This window comes from Macrosteles quadrilineatus, unplaced genomic scaffold (genome assembly GCF_028750875.1).
Source record: "Macrosteles quadrilineatus isolate MER2022 unplaced genomic scaffold, UCM_ALF_1.0 Scaffold_1__1_contigs__length_201487025, whole genome shotgun sequence".
Classification (NCBI taxonomy): Eukaryota; Metazoa; Arthropoda; class Insecta; order Hemiptera; family Cicadellidae; genus Macrosteles; species Macrosteles quadrilineatus.
The window spans coordinates 56,998,379-57,015,266 of NW_026542594.1; the positions used below are offsets into that span (position 1 = coordinate 56,998,379).

Here is a 16,888-nt window from a genome sequence, read left to right on the forward strand (position 1 = left end):
ATTTGGTAAAAGAAATAATATTTAGAACAGTATGTATGACATTGGGTGGAAAAAATAGAAAAGATTGTTTTATGAATTTTGAAATTTTGAGGGTAAATCTTTGCTGCATGAAGCAAAAATTTGTTATGTTAAATTTAAGATATACACAATGTTTTTAATTTATTTCCCTACATGGCAACGTAAAAAGATTTTAATTACAAATTTTATTTTAGAAAGCTATGACATAAAATGAAAAAATTGCAATTTCACGGTTATGTTTTTAGGAAAAAGCATTTAGCTTGGATTAAATAAATAAATATAGGATGGAGAGGACACAGCTAACTCACCTGATGAAAGGTTGCAGATGAGTCAAAGAACACATAAAATCACACACATAATTTACTTAATATTTCGCCTCTTTCAGAGGCTTCTTCAGAAGTAGGCCTAGATGGTAGTTACAAAACAACAGTTTAAATAGGATGACACAGTTTGAATTCAAAATGTCTGACAGGTTGTCCAACTGACACTGCACAAAGCACTAAATACAGGCACATTGCAATATTGTATTTACATATAATATGTACATTGAAAAGCAAATTAGTTTTGTCCATGAAAATAAATACTTAAGAGTTAGCTGTGAGGGTGAGGATATGAGGATATTATCTAATGTTGAGGTTAGGTGGGGTTCTGGAGTTGGTCACAAACTGGTAAGCTAATTCCCATCTTCTGAGCATTGAACTATTGCATTGGTTCTTTGGCAATGATTTTAGAGCTTTTATGGTGAAACAGTCATCAAATAGAAGTTGGTGGGATAAGGCATGTTGTGCAACTGGTTTTTCTTTGCTAGTTTTAACATCATGTCGATGGCCGTTCATGCGTTTTCGGAGAGTCTCGGTTGTTAGGCCTATGTACTGGGCTGGACAATGTGAACATTGAAGCTGGTAGATAAGGTTCTCTGAGCTGCAGGTATGATGGCCTTGGATTCTGTAATTTTTATTATGGTATGTGCTGGTAAAAGTTTCTGTAGGATGGTGTATCTGGCAAGATTTACATCGGTTTTCATTGCATGGGTATGAGCCCGGTCTTGGTTTCTCAGATGGTATTTTTGATGGATTTGGGAGTTTTGGGTGGACTAGCATATTCCTCAAATTTGGGGGTTGCCTATAGATTATGGAAGGGGCTCTTGAAAGGAGGTTTTTGGTTTGGCTGGAGGACTCTAGGATTTTGAAACCTGTTTAAAGGAGGTTGTTTAGTTGTTGCAGGCCAGGGTGGTAAGTGGTTATCAAATTTACTTGAAGATGGTTGGTATTTTTCTTTGTAGTTGGACGTGGGTTCTGAGCCGCTTGGATCTGAGATTTTACGAGAGTGCTAGGATAGCCTCGGTTTTCGAAGGCTTTTTGAAGTTGGGTTTGGTATTGTGTACGGTCTTTCGGTTCTGAAATTAGGCGATTTCCCCTTAGGGCAAGACTGTAAGGAAGTGATCTCTTGGTGTTATTCGGATGACAACTAGAAAAATGGAGGTATTGTTGGTGGTTGGTCGGTTTTATGTGGATAGATGTGGTGAGGCTATTGTTCCTTAGATGAATTGTAAGGTCTAAAAAGTTGATGGAAGTCTCAGAGAAATCCCAGGTGAAATTTAGCGGTCCAAAACTGTTGAGGTCTTCCAGGAACTTCCGTAGTGATTCTTCACCGTGGGTCCAAATTATGAAAATATCGTCAATGTATCTAAACCAGCAGATGGGGAGGTGTTCACGGCTAGACAAAAACTTTTCTTCATAATTCCCCATGTAGAGATTAGCATAAGATGGGGCCATTCTTGTACCCATGGCAGTGCCCTTGATCTGTAGGAAGTGTTTGTCCTGAAATTTCACGGTTACAAATTTCAAACACATAAAACCCAAATACCAACTCTATAAAATGAAAGTAAATTTATTCCCCTACATGAATATATATTTATAGTTATACAGACAAATATAAGTAAATAAATACTTTATGGTGTTTTACATAAAATGCTGCTGCGCTTTTCCATGTGGCGTTCAAATCGTTAATTCACTACTATCACAAAATGTTTCAAAACGGGCTAAGTTCACAAAAACCGGCTAAAAATAGTGTGTCAAGTTCCTATAAGTAATGTCACATTTGTGTCAAGGCACAAAAAATTATATTTAAACTAAACATTTACAAATTTACAACTTTTTATCGATAATCACGATGCAAACTGATCAAATAAAATCAAGTCGACAGGTCTGACTTGTTGGTCAACAGAGATTGAGGTTAGTTAGTCAGACAAATATTTACGAAAAATAACAGCTGATAACTTTAGCACCAGTGGTAAAACAATTAAATACTGCAATGTACAGAATTTTATGGACTTTCGAATGAGATACTTTACTACGGATAATTATATATTTCAGTGAATGAAACGTGATTTACGACTGCAACTATTATAGTCGCTCTGCCACTTCACGAACACGTAAAAATGTATTGATTTGTTATCCCTTGTTATGATTTTTGAAACATACCAAATTTGGCAGTTTTGTGATGCGTACATGGTGCAACTGACTAGTGATGGTAAAAACCAGAAATTTCGAATCCCGAAACCAAAACCGAAACTTAAAAAATCGAATCCCGAATCTCGAATCTGAACACTTGAACGCAAAACTTTTTCAAACAACCTGGTCAAGGTTGCTAAAAATTAAATACAAGTAATGATAACATTTTCATTATGATTATGCGATCAAAACTGAAAGAGATTGACTCCTGATCCAGACATAATAACATAAATGTGACAGATAAACTTCAAACCCAAAATAACATATTGTTTTTATAAACAACTAACATTTAAATAAATGAAACTCTTGACATTGAAATAAACATAAATATTACATTAATTAGAACATTTAGTGGTCAATATTTCTTTGTGTTTAATAAATATCGAATATCGATATGAAACTGAATTCTAAGCTGTTCCAGTATTTAAGATGCCTTTTGCAGTTCAGAATACAATTTACTTGTTTCATTAGTGTTAATGGAGATCTGTTTGCTCGATTGCTACTAGCTTGTGTGTAAACAATGTTAATAATAATGACACAAAAATGCCATCATTTTCAAAAATATAAGTGCCAAAACTTCCTATTGCGAAACTTTTGAATCTCGAAACTCCATGATCGAATCTCGAAACCGAAACTTTTCCAAAGTTTTGATGGTTTTGAGATTTGAGATTTGGTTTTGACACATCACTACAACTGACTTTGCTCTAAATTGTTTGTTCACTTGCTCAATCACAGTGATCCCTTTGTGAGATAAAGTTCATCTATGTAACAAAGTGCAAGTTTAGATTCTTATCTTTCTAACGGTTTAAATATTATTCCATTTTACGATAGTTTTTAGCCATTTAATTGGAATTAACCAAAACCTTGCAAAACGTGAATATAATAGTCGCTGCCACTACAAAGAACACCTACCGTGACTATTATAGTCGCTGCCACTACAGAGAACACTTACCACGACTATTATAGTCGCACTGCTAGTTGGGTGGTTAGTTTGTATCTCAGTATGTCATGAATCACAATTTATATAAAAACCAAACAATTATGGGAGTGCAAACGGAGCGACAATACATTTAACTGCTTACGAAAAACTCACAACACAATAACAAAGGAAAAATTACTTCTTTGTTTTAAATACTGTATAAAATACAAAATAACAATTATTTGGGCATACACACAACTGTATTTGTTCCATCGCAAAAGTAATTTGGGTTAAATGTGATGCCAAACGTTCTACTTATACGAACGATCCAAGATCCAAAAACAGATGACTTGCACAGTATGGCATAAAACTTTGAGTAATTGAGGTACATCATGAGAACTTTGACTTTTAAGGTAAACTTCGATACTTCGAGTTTTTGAGGCTTGTAAACAAGAAACTTTGAAAAATAGAAGTTAAGCATTTCAGGTGTCAAAACGTCATCATTCAACTTATCAATGCTAAGTATTTTAAATGATCAACTTATTAAGGTATTTTAAACATTTTTATATACCTTCACAAGGGTACCTTGAAATGTCAAGGTTCAAGTTATTTAGGTTCTACTGTAAAAGATTTTAGGTGTTAAACTGATTGTTTATCCAAACAAAAAAGTTATTATTGTTTGTTATAAATAAAATTGCACATTTTTACAGAATAACTCAGCGCATCCACAAAAAGTTGCCAAGTCAAACAATCGAAGGAGAAGCCAAAGTGCCAGGAGTCATCTTGACCACTATGAACCCTGCCCTGGAGTTTGTCAAATCAGTTATAAAGGTATAGATTTTCATTATACACTCCGTGTTGATTTGTTGTATTATATTCACTGTATTGAAATACTTTTTATTTATCATATTATACAGGGTGGTAATAAAGTCTGAAGACAGTTAAATATTTTTTAAACTACAACAAATAAATCAATATAAGATTTGGTACATCAACACCACACCTAAAAATCTACTTTTTTTTAGGAAATATCAGTTTTCTGTCATATCATGGGGACAAACCATCCCTCTTGCGCTGGCAAGGAGTCAGAAGGAAATCTTAAATAGAAGCATAAGTTGACATGTACATACAATTGAAGGTCTTTACTAGCAGAATATAATGCCGCAAATTTGAACTCGAATGGAAAACCGAGCCAAGAATGACAGTTGTTCAAAGATTCATTTAATTTGCATCTTGCTATTATATGCTTAGGGGAGAGCGAAGCTAAATCGTACACCCATTTTTTGGCCTAGAATTCAAGCTAGATGATCTCGAAAAGTGCTGCTATCTAGCAGCAGAATGCGCAAGTTTACAGTATCTGCATTGTTTTGCCATGTGTGCTAGTTTCAATGTTTCAGTAAAAAACATGTTTCTACTCACTTGCTTCTAATTTTCGTCCAGTACTAAATAAAAAGTTAGTGAAGTAGCTTTTATCGAAGTCTATTAACTGTGAGATCATAATAAACTACATCCCTTAAGCTCTCTTTTGGTTATTAGCGATGATTGGTTAAGTGATAGAATTTGAGTTTATGTTTATAAATTCCCACGAGGTACAGATTGGGGCTAAACCGCTCTGGGTATATTTTTGTTGTTGTTTTGGTTACTGTGTTTGGCTTTCTTTGATCTCTCTTCTGCTGTTCCATTTGACTTCGGACCAAATCCTTGATAAGGTGATACCTGAACATCTTGTGAGCCATTGGGCTGTTGTTATGTTGTTCCTGAACAAATGTGTAAATAATTAAGGTAAATAATTAATAACAGCAACTTCCAAGAGCCAGAAGAAGAGCTTCTGATTCCACTTCTTTGTTCGGCGCGTAAACGTAGTGTTCAACCTCTATGGTTATTTAATTATTATTTAACCATATGTTTTTATTTACTTTCTTTAATAATATTGTCTTTTATTTGTGTCTTGATTAAAAACGGTTTAGTTTCTTTTGATCTTTTAATTTTTATCTAAATAAGAAATAGAACATGGCGCAGTCGAATGAAGAACCCATATCCCTGAACATTAAGCCTCCTGAAGCCTTTTCCCTCAATCCTCACGACTGGAAGACATGGAAGACTCGCTTTGAGAGGTATTATTCCCTTAGCAATTCAGCTCTACATTCTGGTAAGCATCAGATTGACATGCTTATATACTGTATGGGGGAAAAGGGAGAGGATATACTTAACTCATTCAGGTTAAATGACAATGACAAATCTAATTACAAAGTTGTTCTAAAGAAGTTTGACGATCATTTCCTTCCAAAAAAGAACCTAATTTTTGAATGGGCTAGGTTTCTAAAACTTAAACAGGGTTCCATGCCGACTGAGAACTTAACACGTTGACTGCGCGCGCCGACTTTACAGGCGCTCCCCAGTGGCGGGCGAAGCCCCGGCGCGCAACCGAATCAGCGAACGCAATTGGCATTCAAATATTTCAGTCTGACGAATCACAAAAGAGCAGTGGTGACTGTGCTGCGTTACCCCGAGAGTGGATGTAGTTCACTGAAACACCCAAAGGTAGCAGCACTGCACGGATCCGTATCCAGTGTCTTTGTAATGTGGGTTGAAGAGAAAAAATCCCCGAAACCGATTGCCAGACAGGATTTTACGGGAAATTTTAGTACCAACCTACACCAAAGTAAAGCTCGCATTCTAAGCTGGCAGGCTGGCAACGATTATAACGTCTCCGTCTGAGGCTAAGCTCACACTGACTCAATATATTTCTGTTGGTCTGGTGCCGACTTTAGTCGGCGCGCGCCACCTGGGAGCGCTGGCGACGCCGACTAAAGTCGGCACGCGCAGTCAACGTGTTAATCACAGACCTTCACAATCATGCAAAAAACTGTGATTGGGGTCAGATTGAAGAGGAGATGATTCTGATGGTTTTGATTATTGGTATGCAGGACGAATCACTCGTCTTCAACTTGAACCCGAATTAAAACTTCACGACAGAAACAAACACTAAACTTGGCTGACATAGCATTAATAAACAAAGACACTCAACATTTAAGTAAATCAAACATTTCTCTTGATAAATCAAACAATAATCAATACTTTAAGCCAATTAATGTCAATAAAAGCCTGTCCAATGTCGAAAAGAGATGTTTTTGGTGTGGCTCGACAGTTTTACACGAAAGATTCAACTGTCCCTAAACAATACAAATGTGGGTTTTGTAAAAAAGTCGGTCATTTCCCAAATGTTTGCAAATAAAACAAAGTCAGTCAAATTGAATATGATGATTCCTCCTTGAAAACCCCACCGAAAATGTTTGCTCTCAGTACATAGACCCTCAAAAAACCGTACGTGATGATCCTTGGTCTGTAGTGTTAAATATGAACAACAGTGATGATGTTCTTTTCAAAATTGATACAGGCGCAGACGTAATGATTTTGCCTTCCGACATTAAGTTGAACAAGAAAATCAAGCTGAATCCCACATCCAAAACATTTAGTGGCGCAAATGGTCAAGCTTTGTCAATTTTGGGAACTGCTACAGTCAAACTATCATATAATCACAAAACATGTTATGAGACTATATATGTTTCTAAGGGCACTTCCCAACCCCTTCTAGGTAAACCTACAATAAAAAATTTGCAGTTACTTGCTCGAATCAATGAAATACAGCCATCCTGTAATGACTGGTATAACAGACACCCTAAATTGTTTGAAGGCTTAGGTTCTATTGATGTCAAATACAAAGTAGAACTGAAAAATAACGCCAATCCATTTGCAATCAACACACCTCGTCAGATTCCTCTTCCTCTTTGGGAATCTACTAAAGAAGAGCTTGAGAGAATGGTGTCAATGGGGGTGATTGCTGAGGTACACCATGCCACAGACTGGTGCTCTCCAATGGTTGTTGTACCAAAGAAGGACTCTAACAAAGTTCGCATCTGTGTGGATCTTACTAAATTAAACAGATGCGTCAAACGAAGATACTATCCTATTCAACCTATCGACATAACACTTGCCCAAATCTCAGAAGCAAAATGCTACTCTAAATTGGATGCTACTAATGGATTCTGGCAGATCACATTGGACGAAGAATCCCAAGATTTGACAACGTTTCTGACACCGTTTGGACGCTTTAAATTTCTGAAACTACCCTTTGGAATAACATCTGCACCAGAAGTATTCCAGGAATGCGTGAATCGAACCCTTAAAGGTCAAATGAATGCACTTGCGCACATGGACGATATAATTGTTTGGGGTAAAACTCAACAAGAACATGACTATTTCTTAGAAGAAGTACTTACCAAACTTGAACGTGCAGGCTTCACCTTAAACAGAGACAAATGTTTGTTCTCTCAAACCTCCTTAACCTACTTAGGTCACCATCTATCCGAAACAGGAATCAAAGTCGATGAGACCAAAGTCGAAGCTATAAGAAAAATGGCACCTCCAACAGATATTTTGGGTGTACAAAGGTTACTTGGCATGGTTAACTTTATTGGCAAATACATACCTAACAAAAGTAGATTACTAAAACCCATTACCGACCTTCTAAGTAGAAAAAACGAATGGTGTTGGGGGTTTGAACAACAGAAAGCATTCAATGAACTGAAAGAATTATTGGCATCTCCACCTCAACTAGCATTTTATAACAAGGATAAACCAACTAGGATTTCTGCTGACTCTTCTACACAAGGCTTGGGTGGAGTACTTTAACAACAACAAAGACATGGAAATTGGAAACCGATTTCTTATATTTCACGTACTCTGAGCGAAACCGAACGAAACTACTCTAACATTGAACGAGAAGCTCTATCTCTAACATGGAGCTGTGACAAGTTTAAAGACTATATTGTGGGCAAGCACATCACGTTGGAAACAGATCACAAACCTTTGGTAAGTATTTTGACTACTAAAGAGATCAATGATATGACACCCCGTCTTCAAAGGCTCAGACTTCGAATGATGAGATATTCCTACAATGTTACATATACTCCTGGCAAACATTTAGCAACTGCTGATTGTCTCTCAAGAAGCCCTGTAGCGACTAATGAGAGTTATGATTTGGATGAGGAAGTTGAACTGGCCATCCACACAGTAACAAGAAACATTGCCTATGTAACTGACATGGTTCTTGATAGAATTTCCTCGGCACAGCGGGCTAGTTCAGAACTCAGGTTAATTAAATCTTAGGTACTGCTCAACTGAATGGCCTGATAAAACTAAGCTTATTCCCGATAATCTTAAGCCATACTTCACAGTTCGGGATGAAATATCTTTTTGTGACGGACTGTTGCTTAGAGGAGAATGTCTCATAATCCCGGAAACTCTTAGACAAGAAATGTTGACAAGAATACACACAGGTCACCTAGGAATTACTAAATGTCGACTTAGGGCCAGCAATAGTATGTGGTGGCCGGGAATGTCACTTGATATTGAGAAATATGTTAATGATTGTCCAAAATGTACAGAACATAGAACGCAACATCATGAACCCCTTTTACCAAGTGAGCTTCCAACTCGTCCTTGGGAAAAAGCAGCGATTGATCTCTTCAAACTCGAAGGAACATGGTTCTTAGTAATCACTGACTGTTTTTCCGTTATTTCGAAATAGCTACATTAAAAAACCTGTCAACTGCTGAAATAATCGAGAAATGCAAATCTGTTTTTTGCCGTCATGGTATATGTTACATCCTAGTCTACCTTTACTTATTGCTTATTTATTCTATAACTATTATCAGCTGGTTATAATGTTTACTCGTTCACTTTGTTTTTAATTTGTGTTGAATAAAGTTGGTTAAAATTGTACTTTGACAAATACATTTAATAACTTCTTGATCAGCATTGTACGTGTTATTAAATTTACGGAAAGTAAATAAAAGAAACGTCTTAGAACACTTAAATAAAACATATATTTACGCTTATACTGTTACTCACAAGACGGTAAATATACAAAACAGATGGTAAGTGATACACCACTTACCATCTGTTTTGTATATTTACCGTCTTGTGAGTAACAGTATAAGCGTAAATATATGTTTTAAGTGTTATAAGACGTTTCTTTTATTTACTTTCCGTAAATACATTTATTATTTGTTCTAATTACATACAGAACAATTTGGCGACAATGGAGGTGAGTACAAGTAATTCAAATACCTCTCAAAACATTCAAATGATTAACTCAGCATTGATTGGACCCTTTAATGAAAGATATGAAACATGGGAAATGTGTATGGAAAGACTAAAGATATCATTCATTTATAAAAACATTTCGGAAGATAAAAAGAGAATTACGTTACTTCACTGTATTGGATCAGACACTTACAGTAAACTTAGGGATATATTGTATCCTGTATCACCTATAACTAAATCCTATGCTGAATTAGTTCAAACTCTTAATTCACATTTTACACCAAAACCAAATGAAGTATCAGAGACATTCAAATTTCATTGTAGACACCAATATGAAGTAGAAAACGTTTCTGAATATTCATTGGATCTTAGAAAGTTGTCTAGATATTGTAATTTTGGCACATTTCTGTCAAAAGCCCTGAGAAACCAATTCATACTCGGGCTAAGGGATGAAAAAATACAGACAAGGTTAATTTATCTAAGTGACAGTGATTTGAGTTTTGAAAAAGCTGTAGACATGGCTCAAGTAATTGAAAAGGCTCAAAACGATTCAATAACAATCCAATCAAAATTCAATCATGAAAACAATGAATCGCCGGTTAACTTAAATGTTGTACAACAGAAAAGTTTTCAAAAACGGTACCAATCTTAAACAATGTTACCGTTGTGGAGAGTTACATGAATACATATCTGAATGCAAACACAAAAATACAACATGTAACTTCTGTAAAAAAAATAGGGCATCTAGCAAAGATTTGTTTTAGGAATCCTAATGCACCTATCAAATTGCAAAGACAAAATAATACTACATTTAACACTACTTCAAGAAATGTAAAACAAATCACAGACTCGTTCGAAGATCAAAGTGAAATATTTCTACAACAAAATATGAACAATTCTGTTAGATCCCTCTATAAGGAAACATTTGTTCTATGAATACCTCAGAAGATAAATTTAGGAAAATTATGTTAAACATAAAAATAAATGGGAAAACTATTCCGTTTGAACTAGATACAGGAGCAGGGGTATCTCTGATGTCAAAAAGTAACTTTTCCAAGTTTTTTCCAAAACACAGACCTTTAATGAATCCAGACATAATCTTAAGAGATTTCAACCAAAATGAATTTGTTCCATTGGGTAAAACCATTGTTCAGGTTGGTTACGGTAACCAAACCAAATATCTTCCATTGTATATAGTCGATGGTAATAGAGATACGATATTTGGTAGGGAATGGCTGAGATCGATTAAAATAAATTGGTCAGACATAAATAACGTTCACGGAGCTGACTTGAATAGAGTTAAACACTCAAATCCCAAAGTACACGTTATTTTAATGGAATTTAAATCCATATTTGAACCAAGAGTTGGAAGTTTCAAAGGGGGAGAAGCACTTCTTAACTTAAAGCCTGACACTACACCAGTTTTAAAAAAAGCGAGACCATTACCTTATGCTTTGTTACCAAAAGTTAGTGCAGAAATCGACAGACTAGAAAAAGAAGGTATAATTACAAAGGTGAATCAGAGTTCTTGGGCTACTTCAGTTGTACCGATTATGACCAAATGGGAATATCAGACTGTGTGGAGACTACAAAGTAACCCTCAATCCCCATTTGGTAATACCAGAATACAACATGCCCCGCATTGATGATATTTTGGCCAGAATGGGTAATTCGACTAAATTTACAAAGATTGATATATCCGAAGCTTACCTGCACATGCCAGTGAAAGAAGAATACAGAGAATTGCTCACAATCAATACACACAAAGGTCTATATCGAGTAAATCGTCTACCATTCGGAATTGCAAGTGCACCTGCTATTTGGCAATCAGCAATGGAAAATATTCTACAAGGTATTAATGGTGTTGATGTTTTCTTTGAAAATGTCAAAATAACAGCCCACAGTGAGGAAGAACATTTGAAAAGACTCCGTGCTGTATTAAATCGGTTCAAAGACAACGATTTACACATTAATGTTTCTAAATCTCAATTCCTTGTACCAGAGATTGACTTTCTTGGTTACCATGTCTCGTCAAAGGGAATAAGTAAAAGTAAACATATTACTGAAGCAATAAGAAACCTGAAGAGACCAAGTAATGTGAAAGAAGTTAGACAAATCCTTGGGTTGATAAGTTACTATCGAAAGTTTATTCCAAACTTAAGTGAAAAGATGCAAGCCATTATTAATCTCACAAGAGCTAATGTACCTTTTAATTGGACTGAAGAATGTGAACGAGATTTTCAATTGGTGAAGGAAGAAATGATGTCAGAGAATATACTATGCCATTTTGACCCACACTTACCACTCATTCTAGCAACAGATGCTAGTCAATCTGGAATTTCGGCAATTCTTTTCATGTGTTTCCAGATGGAAACGAAAAACCTGTTGCATTTGCTTCCAAAACACTATCACAAACACAAAAACAGTACAGTGTCATACAAAAAGAAGCCCTGGCAATTTATTTTGGAGTTAAACACTTTTACCAATACCTTTATGGACGTCATTTCACCCTAGTTACAGACCACAAACCCCTGGTATCAATATTTGGACCGAAAAATGGAATACCACTTTTGGCCGCAACAAGACTACAACATTATGCTATATTCCTTCAGGCATTTTCATTTGACATAAAGTATAAATCAACCAAAGACAATGTTAATGATGATGCACTTTCAAGACTACCTAAAAATGTTGAAGAAGCTGCTGTTATTGACTCAGCTTATGTTCATGAAATAGAACAAATCTATACTTTACCTGTCACAGCTGAAGAAATAGCGAAAAATACACAATCTGATCCAGATCTTAGAGATATTTATCAATCACTAATCAGAGGGGAGCCAATCCATCACCCGTTGTCTTCTAACGAACAAGAATGGTCGATTCAGCTTGGATGCTTATTAAAAGGGAATCGTGTGGTGATTCCCAAACAACTTCGTGCAAGAATTTTGAAAGAACTTCATGAGGCTCATGTGGGTATAGTTCGCATGAAGGGACTAGCTCGTTCGTATGTTTGGTGGCCTAAAATTGATGCAGACATTGAGAATATGTCCTTAAATTGTTTGGGATGTCAACGAGTACAGCATAAATCACCCAAAGCACCAGTTCACCATTGGGAATATCCTTCAAGGCCTATGCAAAGAATTCATGTTGATTTTGCTGGACCATTTTATGGCCATTATTTTCTCCTAATTGTGGATGCCTACAGTAAATGGCCAGAAATTGTAACACTTACAACTATAAATTCACATAAAACCATTGAGGCTTTGCGTAAATTCTTCGGCTCCTTTTATCCCTGACATATTAGTGTCTGACAACGGAAGGCAATTTGTTTCATTAGAGTTTGAAAAATTTCTTAAATCAAACGGAATTAGACACAAGAGATCAGCACCTTACCATCCTGCTACTAATGGTCAAGTAGAACGCTATGTGCAAGACTTGAAAGATACCATCAGAGCAATGCACTTTGAGGAAGGCTCTATCGAAATAAAATTACAGAGATATTTAATGGCCTATCGAAGAGCTCCACATAGTACTACAGGACAATCTCCTTCACATCTCTTCATTGGACGTCAAATTCGATCAAGACTAGACTTATTGTATCCTGATTTGTCACAAAAAATGAACCGAAAGTTTGACCCAGACTGTGACAGGCAAAAGTCCTTTAAAGCTCAAGACCGTGACAGGCAAAAGTCCTTTAAAGCCCAAGACCCTGTCGCCTACCGCCTCTATGGAACCTGCAACAAATGGGGGTTCGGAAAGATCAACAAAAAAGAAGGACCAAGAAATTATGAAATAACTACAAGCAGTGGCCCAATCAGACGACATCAAGACCAAATTAGACGCTCAGGGCGGGACTTGTGTGAGTGTTCATTAAGGAATGAGCAAAATCAAGTATTCATACCAACAAATTTTGGAGAAGTCAGAGAGGAACCCACCGAAGACCACATAACAAATTATCACAACATTGATCCAGAGACCAATGATCCCAACATACCAGATTATCCAGAGACCAGTGTAACAACATATCAGATGTTCCAGTGGCACCAGCTTCCGCTATGACAGTGAGACGATCAAAACGGACACATAAACCCGTCGATTGACTTAACTTATGAAACTCACTAAGAAGGGGAGGTGTTACATCCTAGTCTACCTTTACTTATTGCTTATTTATTCTATAACTATTATCAGCTGGTTATAATGTTTACTTGTTCACTTTGTTTTTAATTTGTGTTGAATAAAGTTGGTTAAAATTGTACTTTGACAAATACATTTATTATTTGTTCTAATTACATACAGAACAGTATACCAATTGAGCTGCGGTCAGATTGTGGCACACAGTTTGCTACCAGATACACTGGTGAAGATACTTACAGAGCATCTTACAAGAGAAACTACGATAGACGCAATGCTACAAGAGAACTTCCATCGCTGCATGTAGGTCAAAAAGTATGGATCCAAGACTTAAAAAGAGATGGGATTATTATCAGCTTAGGACAAGAACCAAGGTCATACTGGGTTAAGACAGGAAACACTAAGTTGAGAAGGAATCAACACCACCTTTTGCCTTACAAAGGTAATACAAGCAAACAGAGCAATCCTATTCCTTTATCCATCAAAGATACAATGCCAGATACTCTTCCATTTACTACTGTTACTCAAACCAACTCGTCCCTATCAAATACTACTGAAAAAGCAACTACTACTCCATCTAGAACACCCCAAGATTACAGTAAATCTTTTTCACGATCAACAATTCCCAATCAAGAAGCTGCAATTAAAAAATCATCAAGAGGCAGAATTATAAGACCAACCAAACGATTTCCTGAATAAACTTTGAAAAAAAAACTCAAAGGGAAAGATGTTCAACCTCTATGGTTATTAGTTTCAAAGACTTAATTTTAGGATGACAAAAATGTCATAACCTTCATTTTATGCTATAAAGGCTATGTGTTATGATCATGTTATAATTTACACGAGTGTCAAAAGTTTGAGTCTTCATACTGAACCATATAAGTATTAATAAAAGAAACAAGTAAAAAAATCACTAATTTGGAACCATAGTTAACCCACAGAGAAGTAATATAAACAGAGTTAAGAAGGATATGGGAAGGCTGTTGCGCGGGTGCCCTAGTTTACATTTTTCCCGCAGTGTAGCGTGCGCATGTCAATTGCTCTTCCTGTTCGTCAAATTCCACTATTTACTCAACTCCAAGCTGGAAGAGAACGTAACGTGTCGCTTTGGTGTTTATAGGCCAAGACGGCTCGACGGAGTTTAAATTGTACCATTTGTGTGAATACCTAGGTCTTTTAACTTTTCGTTATTCTCATGACATATTAAAGACCACAATGTTATTAAAATAATCATGCATTAACAACCTAGGACATTATCAACGTTATAATTATTTAGTTAATAATATATTAAATAATCAAAAGATGGTTAAGCAAGATGTTCTTTTATAGTTAAAACTACCCTCTACAAAGAATTACTTTTTGAATATTACCTACCACTGTTTTATAAATACAGAGTAATTGTCACAAAAAAACTGCTTGTGTATTACATTAGTAGCCTATATACAGACTGTCCCAAAAGTCCCGGACCGGTTTAATATTTTCTAAACGACAACAGATAAATCAATAAGATTTGGTACATCAACACCACACCTAAAAATCTACTTTTTTAAGGAAATATCAATTTTCTGTCACATCATGGGGACGTCCCGCAAGGAGTCAGAAGGAAATCTTAAATAGAAGCATAGGTTGACATGTACATCAAATTAAAGGTCTTTACTAGCAGAATATAATGCCGCAAATTTGAACTCAAACGGACAACCAAGTCAAGAATGACAGTGGTTCAAAGATTCATTTAATTTGCATTTGGGGGCACAGCCCTAGGAATCGGAAAAAAATGGTTAACGTAAGCATAGGTCGATATGCACATCAAATTAAAGGTCTTCACTAGTAGATTACAATGCCGTAAATTCAAGCTCAAAAGAACGCCTGAGTAAAAAATGGCAGTCATTCAAAGATTCAAAATGGCAGGTTCAAGAAATCTTTGAACGGCTGTCATTTTTTACTCAGGTGTTCTTTTGAGCTTGAATTTACGGCATTGTAATCTACTAGTAAAGGTCTTTAATTTGATGTGCATGTCAACCTATGCTTCTATTTAAGATTTCCTTCTGACTCCTTGCGGGACGTCTCCATGATATGACAGAAAATTGATAGTTCCTTAAAAAAGTAGATTTTTAAGTGTGGTGTTGATGTGCAAAATCTTATTGATTTATCTGTTGTCGTTTAGAAAATATTAAACCGGTCCGGGACTTTTGGGACAGTCTGTATAAGTAAAACATTTAATCAATTGGTCAGAAAATGAATTTGCATTGCCACAAACATTGAATAATTTACTTTTAATTTAGAAAAAAATTAGTATAACGGTTGTTATATAGGATTATCGTCATTTCTATTTCTTTTTGTAAACTTTGACACCATTATACAAATGTATAAATAAAGAATATTTGAATTGAATTGAATTGAAAATTTAAAAAAAGACAATAAATTATTGTATTATTCTTTTACCGGCAAAAAAGTGGAGTAGTAGCTGTAAATACGAGGGATAGATATTTATTTCATCCTGAGAAATTATCCGATTTACTCGCTGAATATCAATTTTTTAACATTTTCATAGTCCCTAATATATTGTCCATTGCCAAATTTATACAGGGTCCGGCAGAAAAACCTCCCCTAAAAGGAAAGCTAATAAAAAGAAAACCATATAAGGTAGAACATTTTTATTTATACCAACTAAAAGTACATATTCTGCCATTTTAGAAAATGTACCATTCTTAGGGTTTACCATTAGTCTTACTTTTTAAATAAAACATCTCTTAAATGGCTTCCTTCACTGTCGATACACTGGTTGAGTCTTTCCCTGAAGTTATCCATTACTCGTTGAGTCATTTCTGGTGGAATAGCTTCAACCTCTTGTGTAATTGCTTCTTTCAGGGCTCGTAAAGATTGTGGACGTTGTTCATAAACTTTTGATTTTAAATAGCCCCAAAGGAAAAAATCACAGGGCGCCAAGTCCGGCGATCTTGGGGGCCAGCCAATGTCACCACGCAACGAGATCACATGGCCAGGAAACATTTCCTTTACCAATGCCAGTGACTGCCGCGCTGTGTGGGCTGTAGCGCTATCTTGCTGGAACCACACGTTCTCAATTTCACCAAAAAGTTCCCTTTTTTTCGGTTGGAGAAAGTTGCGGAGCATGGCACAATAGCGTTCACTGTTGACGGTTAAATTCCTGTCATTTTCTTCGAAAAAGTAAGGACCGATC

At 35.9% G+C, this 16,888-nt stretch overlaps 1 protein-coding gene across 1 annotated transcript in view; it reads left to right on the forward strand.

The window, feature by feature from the left end:
* LOC128983180 (DNA polymerase epsilon catalytic subunit 1) overlaps positions 1-16,888 on the forward strand; it is a 249,705-nt gene that overhangs the window by 225,571 nt on the left and 7,246 nt on the right. Inside the window, exon 37 of the mRNA XM_054402367.1 lies at positions 4,161-4,281. Coding sequence (XP_054258342.1) covers positions 4,161-4,281 — 121 coding nt within the window. The remainder of the gene's footprint in view (positions 1-4,160; positions 4,282-16,888) is intronic.